We start from the raw sequence: 13,966 nt of genomic DNA, 5'->3' as shown, positions 1-13,966 counted from the left end.
AATAACTTTATTTTGCCATCTAGGATCGGGTAATCCATTGTAGTTTTGTACAACATTGGACTGGATCACTCCGATCCAGATACAATTATTATTTTTTTTTCCAAAATGAACAAGAGGCCAGCCTCGGGTAATTTGAACTGTCGTCTTTTAGCCTATTTATTTGAAGAGACAGAAACCAATACAAACATCCTCATCCATATATGATTTATTTTAAAATCCTTACATTTTAGAATAATAACAACAAACCACTTATTTATAACATTGTGGATATTTTGAAATCCACAATGATCAATTAGGCTAGCCTAGGGTCCCATGGTTAACAATATATTTTATAGGCCTATATATATCTCTAAAAAGTCATTTATTTATAAACAGTAGTGTGTGTATATATACACACACACACACACACACACACACATACACTGTTATTTGTTTTACTTTACTGTACAGAAAGCCTTAGTTATCCTAATGCCTGCTTTGTCTACATCATCACTGGAACAGTTAAACTAAGGTCATGTAACTAAATAAATGGTTTTACTACACGAAAACAATTTAAATTACCAATGTTAAAGATGTTGTACCTTTTGTTCCCTAAATTCACCCAAATCCTTCAGCTTGGATCAAGATAGTAATTTTTTTTTCAAACTTTCCCTGGATCTAGTCAAATGTTTTGAACAACCCATTTTCAAGACCTGATCCAATCCAATAGTAGAAATCTAATCAGATTACTTTCGAACAACTGGGCCCAGTTCAGGTGCTCAGATCATGGACCTCTTAACATCTGAAGCTCCTTAAACCCTATTTAAGAGGTTTGGATGTGCTGATCTTCATTCAGGCTGATGGGACTGACGCGCTGACGTCATTTCATAACATTAAATAAGCGGCGGTGAGACCGGTGAGACCATCCAAAGTTCACTGTGTTTTCTATATCTGATCACTGCACGCGACACTTGATGCACCACCTATTAATACAACTATGGCGAAGATTTGAGTTCAATTTAACAATTAACAATTTAAAGGCTGTTTTTATACCATTCACTATGTATATTAGGTGTTATTTTCATGAAACAATTAAAAATAAAATGTAAGCTTCGCAGACGTCATTTCCCGTCACTCGTCCTCTTCCGTGCGTCGCGCGCATTCACAGGCCTCTTTACGACTCGGCTGGCGAAGATGGCGGACGCACAAGTATGTCTAGAAAAGCGGCGTGGTGAATTTAAATCGATGTTTTTACATTTTGAATAACACATTAATCAGACTTTATTAAGTACTCACCTCAATAGTGTCTTCTTGCACCACATTGAGCTATTTCTGACCACATTTGGGCTTATATTTTTGATATTTGTCGCCGTTCTGCATACCCTCGTGTAACGATAAACTAGCTAGAATGCTAACTGTTAGCATAGCTTGCCATCGTTTAACACTTCACGAACAGCACCTTGTTTTGTATACACTACAAGCGGTCTCTAGGCATATAAACAGTTTCCCCGCGTATCGAATAATACATAGGTGACGTTTAGGGAAATCTTAGCCCTTCACAAGAAGAATAATGTTGGATTAATTGTCGTGGCCGGGCGGCGTCATGTCTTCCCGGTGTAGGAAAATGTGGATGGCTAACTTTTGGTTGTTCTGTAGAAAACTGGTAAACTCATCCAAGCCAGCCACATTTCTGCACTTTTGGGGCACTGGTGCTTTGATCGTACACAAAATAATAGGTTTTCCTTTCCCACAGCACTATGGATAGCTTCGCATCAAACTCTATGTAATTGCACGGGTTCTTCCTTTATGGACAATTAACCAGTTTCTAAAGGTGTTAAACCTACTTAAAAAAACAAATGCGCTATATTGTAATCGTTCCATTAAATATCAGTGATTTAATGATGCAAATATAATCCGCTGATTTATAAAATGCTGCAAATGATGTTTTCTCACGATGGTCTTCCAAGCTCAAGAAGCTCTGACGAAACTGCCTATGGCAAACACTGATGCAGCTCGTCTTTTCATCTCCTACTCAAACAATTTATCTTAATTATTTTACCTGCTGGTTTGCTGTAAAGGGCGTAGGGCTATATAACTTTGTTTTAAGTTGTATGTTACATGTCCTCAACCTGTTCTCTTGTTCCACAGACCGAGCGGGCTTATCAAAAACAGCCCACCATCTTCCAGAACAAGAAGCGTGTTCTGGTTGCTGATGGTGGCAAGGAGGTCAAGGAGAAGCTCCCACGCTACCACAAGAGTGTTGGCCTTGGCTTCAAAACCCCAAGAGAGGTAAGATGAGTTGTCCAACAAAGTATTAAAACTACTACAGTAAACTAGAGATATTTACTAGTGTTTTAACTGCAAATGATGTTTTCTCACGATGGTCTTCCAAGCCCGCAGGGTTCTGACGATAGTGCCTATTGGCAATACTGATGCAGACACCAGTTATAAATTACCTGATCAATTGCTGATAAAGTAATATTTAGAGTGATGACACAAACGATTCCCCTTATTTTCACCAGGCTATTGACGGAACTTACATTGATAAGAAATGCCCCTTCACCGGAAATGTCTCCATCCGTGGTCGTATCCTCTCTGGTAAGTTTACTCCCTAACATTACACCTTAACAGCAGCCCATTTAAACTGTTCAGATGCTCCTACCTTGTGTACCAATCGACATTTATTAATCTTGAACGGCTCAACGTGGCCCATGACTCAAAAGTAAACAATTGTTCTATAATGGGGGTTCAGTGTTTCTCTCACTATCCAGAAATATGCAATTGACAATTTCAAAAACACCTATACATATGTAAGTGAAGCAACCAATTCCAGAATCTGCCTATACAGGCTCTTGACCACATTGTTTTTATTTTTCTTGTCACTGACCTGCAAATGATGTTTTCTCACGATGGTCTTCCAAACCCATTGGGTTCTGACGAAAATGCCTAATGGCAATGCTGATGTAATTTAGTGACAATCTTATCAATAAAGAAAACAAAGCTAGCAACTCTTGTTTTTACTTGTTAAAGGTGAGGTCAGTGTTCTGGAGAATTCTTATGGAAAAAAAATCACTTTTTCAATCAGTGAATATCTCTTTAACGGTCCGCTACCTGTCTGTACTCTGCACTGGGGAAAAAATCTGCCGTTTATACACAGCCTAAACTCTGTAGACTGGTATGTAAACAGAGGAGCCCACCGTAACTAGCAACATACCCGTTTACAGAGCATAGGCTGTGAATTAACACTGGATTTTTTTTACAGCGCACAGTCACTACAGGTAGCTGATCGTGAGGAGATATTCACTGATTTTGACAACAAGCAATCGCCAGAATTGCTGACTCCACCGTAAGTGTTCACTGCAATGTCCATAGACACGCCTTTTTTAATTCGGCAATTTAAATTATGTTTGGTCTACAGGTGTGGTGACCAAAATGAAGATGCAGAGGACCATCGTTATCAGACGTGACTACCTGCATTACATCCGCAAGTACAACCGTTTTGAGAAGAGGCACAAGAACATCTCTGTCCATCTGTCACCTGCCTTCAGGTAATACACCCCTCACACTGTTTATTCAGGGTTCCTGCAGTCGTAACAAACACAGAACAGTCATGTTTTTGGTTTTGAACTACGATAGTTTGAAAGATGAATGCTAAAAGTCTGAAATGTTGCAGTCATCTGTTAACAGTTGATTCATTTGTTTAAATATCAGTGTTGATAAAATATAATCTGCCAATTCATAATTGGCTGCAAATGATGTTTTCTCACGATGGTCTTCCAAGCTCAAGAAGCTCTGACGAAAACTGCCTTTGGCAAAAACTGATGCAGCTTGTCTTTAAATCTCCTGTTAAAATATTCAAAGTTCTAATTAGTTTTGTCTTGTACAGATGTAAACCAAGCCCCTATGTTAAATGTCTTGCTTGTGGTGTTTTTCTACAGAGACGTCTCGGTTGGAGACAATGTAACTGTTGGAGAGTGCCGACCACTCAGCAAGACTGTCAGGTTCAACGTCCTGAAAGTGACAAAGGCTGCAGGAGCCAAGAAGCAGTTCCAGAAGTTTTAAGTTTGACACAAAGTCTGATGGCCAACTTTCTCACTGTCAAATAAAAAAAACATTGTTTAAATCTCCTTTTCTATTTGTCTCATTAACCCTTTTGTATTTTGAACTTAATACAACATGTTTGACCTTTGCAGTCATTTGATTGTCAGATGTTGTGGTTCACTGCAGATGACCATTTAGGGGCTATGAAGGTTTTATCGTTAGCTTCTGTTTAAATACAGGAAATAGATGTCTAAAGATGGTTTTGAACATGGCTGAAAATGGATTCCAATTTAATATCTGGTCTGAACATTTGGAAAATGAAAGCTTGAATTTGTCTGATTAGAACCCTTTTTTCTTTTGCCGATGTTAAAGAGTATGGGACACTTGTATAAAGGTATTCCTGTCTATTAAATAGTAAGACATCTGAAAATGCAATTTCGGTAACGCTAGTAAAGGTGTTGTGGCAGCTCAAATGAATTGGGGTTTTCCTCTTCCCTGTAATGTCATTTTAACTAGCAATTTCCAGAGTCCAAAATGACTCAATTCTGCAACAACAACAAAAAAGCATGATCAGTATACAGACGGTATTGGATACAGTGAAGCCAAAAATTAGCAAGTAAAGACAAGTGCACCAAAATTAATGTATGTATACTAACTTGAAAATATGAAAATATAAAATTGTAACTTTTGTGATGTATTCCAGTGCTGAATATGGTTAAAAACTAAAATACCAAATGTACAAAATTTGGTCAAATATATGTAGGACTTGCAATGTGTACAAGTCATCTTCAAATTAATATATATATATATATATAGTGATGGAACAAAATAATTGCACTTCACAAATGTAACTGACAAGAGTCTACTGGAGTGTCTGCGATAAAGTGGATAAGCCAGAGACGATAGTGGATATAATGTTTAGTTTTCTCATTAGTAAGTCATATACAGATATATCCATTTTCATTAAACCTTTATTTATTTATAGTCATTGAGGGGTGACCCTCATTTCCAATGACGTCATACATATAGAAAATACACATCGCATGTCAATTTAAATTGATGTATGACGGTTGTGGTTTACATGTTTCAGCTTGTATTACAATTCAAGTAGTTGATCCAATGACACAGTTTTGTAGTTTAGGCCTACTTACATTCAACATTGACCTTTTTTCAACATACAGGTGCACAGCAGCGCCTCCCAATCTTTAACAAATTCGTAACATGTAGTTTACATTGAGGGAATGTGTCCAGCAGATGGCGACATATAACTGTTTGATAATAGAAAACAACCAGGACTAAAAAGAAAAGAAAAAAAGAACACGATGAATCAGCAGAGGCGCCACTGAGGAGCTACTTGTTGATCCTTTTGGGTAAGAAGTAAAAATTAAACCCCTCCGACAAAGTCCTCCAGTGTTACATTAGATAGACACCAAATAACATTATATAACTATTATAACTCGTATAGGCCCTCTGCAGGTATTACATGATCTAAATCTTGGTCTTTGTTAATGTGATAACCATGTTTCGTTTGTGACAGAGTTGCCACAATATGAATTAACCAAAAAGTTGGAATTACATGACTTGATTTCCAACCAACTAACTTATTAACTGTCAATTCAGGAACGTGATTAAATGTCCATCATGTGTGACATAAACCTGCTGGTTTCAATAAGTAAGAGGAATTTGTTCTCCTGAGATCCTCTTTATGGTGTTGTAATTCTTTTAATTAAGGTCAGACAAATTTAATTTCAGTGTCAATGAAAACTTGGCAAAGACTCATGTACTATATGTTAAGAAGTGCACAATGCAGACTTTCACAGTGTTTACAGTACAAAATAACTGTGAACCTAGTAAGAAGTAATTTAAATTTCCTCAGTTTCTGGAAACAGGATGATCAATACCTCACTGTTATCGGACTGCATCAGCATCAATCTGATGACGCCGTATTCAAAGACATGACCTCCTTCCTTTGTGCATTTACAGCCGTGATGATGCTCAACAGTGTCTGAGATTCATATAAACAAGTACAGATCTGAGTGTATTCATGGCCTGGTCTGCATCAGCTGAGCCATTTGCATGTGCCCTTATTTCTGCCTGAGAAGATGACAGCTTTTCTGTATGGGAAGCCCCCTCCACCCTCCAACCCTCTCCCTCCATCCTCCACTCAGTCTGTCTGCTGAGTGCCACCATTAACATAATGATGCTGTGGATTTTCTATTTGCCCAAAGCTCCAGTGAATGTGGACCATATGGCGATGACGTGAAGAGGAGAAAGTGGTTCATGTGAGCTCAGCCGTGTAAGTAGTTCCATCATTGAATGATTAGCAGTGCAAGCCGTCGTCTGAGAGCTTGTTTTGAAATTGCCAAACATTTTCCTTCAATTACAGTTTTTTGTTGTTGTACTTACAAAAATCACAGCTTCTCCTCCCTCCCATGCTACAATATTGACCTAAACAGCAGCGTCTAACCACAAATTGTCCCTTTTAGTACCGGGGGCTTTCCCAGATCCCTGTCTCCATGGGCTCAGGCACTACAGGAGGGTGGGAGGGCCCCAGGATGTGCTCTGAATATAACAGGCCCTCTCATGAGCAGACACCCCAGGGAGCAAGACGGCCCAGCAGGCCACCCAGCCCACATACATGCTCCCAAAGAGTGTTTGTTTGAGGGCAGAGGTCTAAACTTCTCAAAAAGTCTGCGCAAGCATAATAAACCCAAACTGACAGTGATAAACTGTGATAGATATGTGCAGTTAGAGAGGCATGTTGTGTAGCCAAGGTTATCTGATGATCTTTGTGTGTTTTTGAACTTTTACTTGCCGAGATAAGGAGGTCAAGATAAGACCGTTTGACCCAATTCAGCTGCAGGAACCAGTTTTCGGTATTACTGAAAGATACATCATAGTTTTATATCACAGACAAATACATTTGGTTCAAAAGTGATGTAAGAGTTTGAGTTCCAGTGTTGAACAGAAACAGTAGAGTTACCAGGCAATAAAACAACTACTTGCCTCCAGTAAATCTTAGCTGTTGTGTCACGGTGGCTCTGTTACACAAGCCGCAGAATTTCTTTATACTATTTATGACCCTTTGATTTTCTTCCACCTCAAATAAAAACCACCTGCCAGAAAGAGGTTCCATTGCATGTTATCATAGATCATAAATCGGTGCTTCGAATACAAAAGAGGAGGGAATGCTTTTTTGCTTTTGGCTTGTAGGTTTATTGCTGGATTTTTTCAAAAAGCACACTTCCGCCCTCAACTTGAAAGACGAAAACCATGCAATTCTCCTGGTGGTGATCTGAGTTTCAATGATGGAGAACCCAGTTCATGATACTTCTTAATAGCTCTTCATTTTCCATTTGAAGGCATTGCCATGAGGGGAAGGTGAACGGTGTAGAACGAGGTTCAGTGCTCCATCCTTCACATGCCGATGATCATGGCCCACCCAGGCAAGTGACGGCTGAGCTGGCCCTCTGTATGTGAAACCAATGTGTAAAGAAAGACAGAAAAACACACCTACACACACACACACACACACACACACACACACACACACACACAAACACCAAAGCAGATATTTATAGCAGATCTTGATGGACGTCTCTTGTCAGACTGTGGCAGCAGACACACAGCCGTTTGAACCGTCTGGCTTCACATTCCTCCAGTTTACCAACATGTTTACCCAGTGTCATGGAGCGTACTGGCAGTCGTGCTTACTTGTGTATCTAATGGCAGGGATGTTAGCTCAGAGGGTCAGCTCAATGAGGGTAATGGCCACTATCAAAACAGAGGCCTTCTGGTGACCCAGCAGGAGGTGAGGCATAGGGAAGATGTGTGTTTATGTGTGTGTGTGTGTGTGTGTGTGTGTGTGTGTGTACGTCGTAAAATCCCATGCTGGACCCTTGTTCTGGGTTTTGTTTGGAGGCTGTCAGCAGCATCCGAACTGTTTTCCAGCAAAGTAGCAGCAGTAGCAGACCTGATGGGCTGAACAGATGGAGGCTATGTTATACACAGAGGAGCCTGAGCTCTAATAGATAAAGCCCTTCATCCTCTGGTCTATTCTCTCAGCACTGACCAAACAGGCCTCATCTTTACCATTAGGTTTTTGCAGAAAGGCACATTTTTAAAATTTGTTTACATTTTATCTTTGTATCTTTCTCATGACAGGAGGAAGGATGTACTCAGATCTTTATCTTAAGTAAAAGAAGCAATACCACAGTGTAGACATACTCTTAAAAGTTCAAGTCTTGCATTCGGCATTTAGTGGTGCAGAAGTACTACTACAGGAGGTGCTTTAAGTACCAAGCTGAGAGTCCCATTTCAGAATTATAATATTGTCTTATGTATTGATTATAATTTGTATTAATCATTTATAAGTAATAATGAAACTTTCAAATTATATGCACCCTTGCTTTTGAAATGTGGCGGAGTAGAATTATAGATAACATAAAAGGGAATGATTTAAGTATAGGGGCCTTAGACATTTAGGCAAATAAATAAATAAATAAATAAATAAATAAATAAATAAATAAATAAATAAATAAATAAATAAATAAATAAATAAATAAATAAATAAATAAATAAATAAATAAATAAATAAATAAATGTGCTTTGTTAACTTTCCACCACTATTGTCTGATTGCAATTAATTCTTGTTAAAAGGTAATCTTTAATACCTTTTTGGAGGTGTAATCTTATGTACTGCAATATAATATGCAACCATTATAAACCCATCAGTAGCCAGCATCTCACCGCTGGGGTGCACAACAGGGACACTGTGGACTTCACTTGAGGGTCAGTGCTAGGTCACTCTACACATCTGGACATGTCATCAACCGGCCATCCAAAGCTGCACAAAGACACCCACTGTCCTCCCAACAAAGACAAACTGGTGTCTGTCCCTTCGAAAGATGTGTGCCAGTTTTATCGATTCCCAAATAAATAATCATGTGTATGAGCTGCAAACTGTACGTACACATAATAATAAATCAGTGTAACATCAGTATGGCCTATACTGTTGGGGTTTTGTTCAAATCAGTGAAAGTGGATAGGGTGGATAATGAGCATGTCAAGATCTATTGCTCTCAGGTTAGAGGTTCTGGTCACAGTTGTCAGTATCTGATATCTGCGGCAGCACCTTGAGCTTCTTAACTGATTTTTTAAGTGATTTACCAGATGTGGCTCAGGCTATTCACCTTTGATCTCATCAAGATGGGCAGAGTTGTGTCCAGGATGATGTGTCTGTCGGGGCTTCATTAAAAACTTAGACTGCTGATTTTTATTTACATGCAAGCGGAAACAATCTGAGGGATCAACTTGCCGGTTGATTCCTGCAGAGCTCCAAAGAGGATGTATTACAAAACCCCCTGATTGATAGTCCTTCACCTGGCCCTGTCTTGTAAGCCGAGAGCCGTGCAACACATCCTACATTTTTGCACGACAGCTAATTCAATATTCTCATGTTCGGCCGTGTTCATGCCTGCCTGTAAGACAGACTGCATGTCTGACATGTGTGGAGTGCAAACGTGGGCATCTCCAATTTAACAGCATGTTGTCAGATCAAAGCTGGGGCCTGGCGCTGGTGGGGCACAGGCTGGGGTGTTTGCGTGCAGCAGCGCTCTCGGGTAATGTGTGAACCATCCAGCATAGCTGTCATCGGAGCATCCCTAGGGTGTGCTCTCTCGCTGACTGATGGCCTCAACATTGGAGCCCCGAAACCTACCATCCAGAAAAACAGCCAGGATGTGGGCTACATATCTAACAAGGGGTTATTTTCAGTGCGTCATGGATGATGCCAGGTGATTTAGGCCTGCATATGGAATACATTTGTACATGCAGACCAGCACTGTTTTGGATACAAAAAGCAGAATTAGAAATTTAAATGTAGAGTTTCAGGACATTGGGGTTTATTTTAATTTGTTTGAATATGCAGTTTGCTAACAAAACATATTTTCTCTACATAGCTACTGTATAATATATAGCAATGAAATTCTATCATCATAAATCAAAACAAAATTATTTGGAGGCATCCGGAACCACAGTGAAGACTACAATAAGTTTGTAGACAAAACTGTGAGCCCCGCTGCTGTAAACAACAACAGAGAAAAGGTAACTTTCCAGTTCGCTTTCTAACTTCAAACACAGTTTCAGGGATCCAATTTTCCTGTGAAAAAAGTTTTTTTATTCAGTTTTGAGAATATCTTAAAAAATGTTCACTTCTCTGAGATTGCAGCGAGTAGAACATGACGTAAGACGTGTTTCACTCAGCTCCATTTTAAACCTTTTGACGTTGGCAAAGAAGGCATAAAGCTCTTAAGGATGGGAAAGACCAAGAGGGAGAGCCCAAGGAATCACACTGCCCCGTCCACACAGCATCTGAGGGAGTCCTTGGAGAGCGAAATAGGAGTAGAAATTTAAGAAGATGGTTGGGCTCAGTGTCTTCGCAGCATACACTCTTGCTCGATCAACTCAAGGCACCAATTAATTCAATACTGTATAAGGTTGTACATCGGCTAAACTTTTCGCGTGTCAAATTACATTCATTCTATCCCTCCTCCTCAGCATTAGGTGCAAGCACTCTGATGGAACCCTGGCTGGCTCATATGTTTTGATTCTGTCCCAGACTCCGCAATTTCTGGTCGAGCGTTTTTTTTTGTTCGCCATTCTAGGCTCGTCACAACAACTAGAGACTTTAGCTCGTACGAAAGCTTTGTCGATCCAGAATGGGATGGTAATCACAAAAAAAAATATTCTTAAGGTTTGGAATAAGGAGAAAGCCCCCTGCTTTGATATGTGGCTCATGGAGTTCTCTAGAACTCTATACATGGAAAAAATCCGTTATGAGATTTCAGGGAAAGCAGAAAAATGTAAACAGATATGGCAGCCTTTCCTTGACTTTATAGCAGCGCTGTAGTGATCTTCATGACACCTTATTGTCTTTATTTTTTTGCTAAACAGTTTAAACAATGTCCTTAGAAACCTGTAAAGTAGAGTACGCCATGTTGTTTTTTTTCTGTCTTTTGTTTGTGTGTTCACTTTTTCAGTTGTGTGTTTGTGTTCTTTAAAAAAACCAAAAACCAAAATAAAGTATTTAAAAAAAAAAGATTATTGATGAACACACACATGTTCCGTGTGAGAGGGAAGAGCCTGAGGACAAACTAACTGATCAAAGATTATGTTACCATGGCAACATCACAATCTATCACAACACATGCAGGAGTGAGTGTTGCACAACTCTATATTTTGAATTGATCAGATATCAGTGTTTGAGACACTTGCTGTAACTCCTGTCCGTCTGAATCCAGCACTAACTTACATACTGTTTAGATCAAAGGACTCTACAGTAATAGGCTGATATTGATTTCACAATCTGCAATGTTTCATGATTTATTAGGAGAAGTTCCATGTAAAAATCAGACATTCACCACACAGAGGCAACATACGAGGATGTCCACTCTCTCCTTCACCATTTGCTCTCTTCGTAGAGCCATTAGCAGCTAAAACAACAATATCACTGGTATCATTACAAATAAAATACACGTAAAATCAGACTTTATACGGACGATATACTAATATTTGTTCAAAATCCAAGTAAATCATTCACAGAAATGATAAAAACATACTCTTACATTTACGCTTGCAGGATTACTATGCTGTAGGTTTGGTAAATGATTAGTGTGTTTGTGCTTCATAGTAACTAGCATGCACTCAGGCCACATTGTGACTACAATACACCGCTGGGCCTGTATCTGTAAGATGTGGTCAGATAAAGTTAGAGCTACTTGAATCTGTTCCAAGAAGCTGCTCATGTGTCAGCTGATGACCAGATGAAATAACGTTGTATTATCAGAGGAACAGACATTGAGTTGGACAGAGGACAGGAGACGGTCAACCTGGACATGGATCACCTTCCGCTGCTGCTGCTGCTGTGGTGCTCAGGACTCCGGGCTGAAGAGCAACACAACCAGACAAGTGCTCAGTGTGAAACCACAGAGAAAGCTGACATTGTGATGTTGTTGGTTGACCGCTTCTCACGCATTAGACTGGATGAGTTTCAAATCATGAAGTCCTTTGTTGCTGGAATAGTCAGTGCCTTCAACATCGGCCCAGACACAGTCCAGATTGGTCTGGATCAGGACAATGGTGAACTAAAGACTGAGTGGCACTTGAACACCCACCAGTCCAAACAATCTCTGCTGGACGCCATAGACAAGCTGAGACAGGAAGGAGGATACATGTTTCCAGGCCCTAGAGGAGCACTGGAGTACGCCCGCCATCACTACTTTAATGACAGTGTCGGAATGCAAACAGACTCCAAAAACATTCTAGTCCTGATCACTGAAGAACATTTCTCTCTTGTCCGGGACGATGTCTACTCCTGGCGTAGGCTGAAGAACAGTGGCGTTGAGATTTACGTTATTTGTGTGGGGCGTACTAATGGGATAAAACTGAGGCTTACTGCCTCCCAGCCTACAGAAACTCACAGTTTTACTGTCAGTGACTTCCATTCCCTTCTTCCCATCACCAACCTCGTCACCATCAACCTCTGTAACAGCATAAAGAGTTTGGACTCTGTCAGGTTGGTGAATGGGCCCAGTCTGTGTTCAGGTAGCCTGGAGGTGAAGTCCAACCAGTCGTGGTCCTCAGTGTGTGAAGATGACTTTGACCAGCGGGATGCAGAGGTGGTCTGCAGGGAGCTTGACTGTGGGGCTCCTTCAGTCCTCCAGGGGGCGCTCTATGGAGAAGTGGAGGCTCCAATGTGGACCAAAGAGTTCCAGTGTGAGGGCAATGAGTCTGCTCTCATGGACTGTAGAAGCTCAGGTTCAGCTAGAAACACCTGCTCACCTGGCAAAGCTGTTGGACTCACCTGTTCAGAGCCTGTCAGGTTGGTGGGAGGATCCAGTCGCTGTGCAGGAACACTGGAGCTGAAACTGGTAGAGTGGAAACCAGTTTATTTCACTGACTGGATGGGAGCTGCAGTCTGCATTCAGCTGAACTGTGGCGATTTTGTTTCAAGTAGAGGCAGGAACGAGTCTTCACCTAAATCTGCATTGGGGATCGATCATGAATGTGGGTCAAAATACACGCTTAAGGAGTGTGCATCTCCATATTCCTATTCTTCCATCATTCAGCCCATCTGCTCAGAGCCTGTCAGGTTGGTCGGAGGATCCAGTCGCTGTGCAGGAACACTGGAGGTGAAACGAGGAGAGTGGAGACCAGGTTATGGCAATGACTGGACCCTTAAGTCAGCAGCCGCAGTCTGCAGAGCACTGGACTGTGGCTCTGTTGTTTCTACACAAAGGAGACAAGACTCCTCTATAACATCTGCATGGAAGATCTTTTCTAGATGTCTTGAGTCTGAATCTGCCATGAGTGACTGTTTCCTGTCAGACTCCTCTTCCTACATCACAGAGCTCACCTGCTCAGAATCTGTCAGGCTAGTGAATGGGACCAGTCTGTGTTCAGGTAGACTGGAGGTGAAGTCCAACCAGTCGTGGTCCTCAGTATGTGAAGATGACTTTGACCAGCGGGATGCAGAGGTGGTCTGCAGGGAGCTTGACTGTGGGGCTCCTTCAGTCCTCCAGGGGGCGCTCTATGGAGAAGTGGAGGCTCCAATGTGGACCAAAGAGTTCCAGTGTGAAGGCAATGAGGCTGCTCTCAAGGACTGTAGAAGCTCAGGTTCAGCTAGAAACACCTGCTCACCTGGCAAAGCTGTTGGACTCACCTGCTCAGAGCCTGTCAGGTTGGTGGGAGGATCCAGTCGCTGTGCAGGAACACTGGAGGTGAAACGAGGAGAGTGGAGACCAGTACATGACTTCTCCATGACGACAGCAGCTGCCGTCTGCAGAGAGCTGGACTGTGGCTCTGCTGTTTCTACACGAACCAGACAGGATTCTTCAAACAGATCTACATGGGAGATCAGTTCATACTGCTTTCAGTCTGGGTTGGC

General features: G+C 41.0%; 1 protein-coding gene across 1 annotated transcript; it reads left to right on the top strand.

Moving 5' to 3' along the window:
- The first annotated feature begins 1,130 nt into the window (after window positions 1–1,130).
- Window positions 1,131–4,106, top strand: rps11 (ribosomal protein S11). Its single transcript, XM_080043674.1, has 5 exons — window positions 1,131–1,188; window positions 2,128–2,268; window positions 2,502–2,577; window positions 3,398–3,527; window positions 3,918–4,106. The coding sequence occupies exons 1-5, from the start codon at window positions 1,174–1,176 to the stop codon at window positions 4,039–4,041; spliced, it is 486 nt and encodes a 161-aa protein (XP_079899800.1). The 5' UTR covers window positions 1,131–1,173; the 3' UTR covers window positions 4,042–4,106.
- Window positions 4,107–13,966: the final 9,860 nt, after the last annotated feature.

Source organism: Ammodytes marinus (genome assembly GCF_949987685.1).
Source record: "Ammodytes marinus genome assembly, chromosome: 16".
In the NCBI taxonomy this organism is placed as follows: Eukaryota; Metazoa; Chordata; class Actinopteri; order Uranoscopiformes; family Ammodytidae; genus Ammodytes; species Ammodytes marinus.
This window is presented reverse-complemented; position numbering and strand designations above follow the sequence as displayed.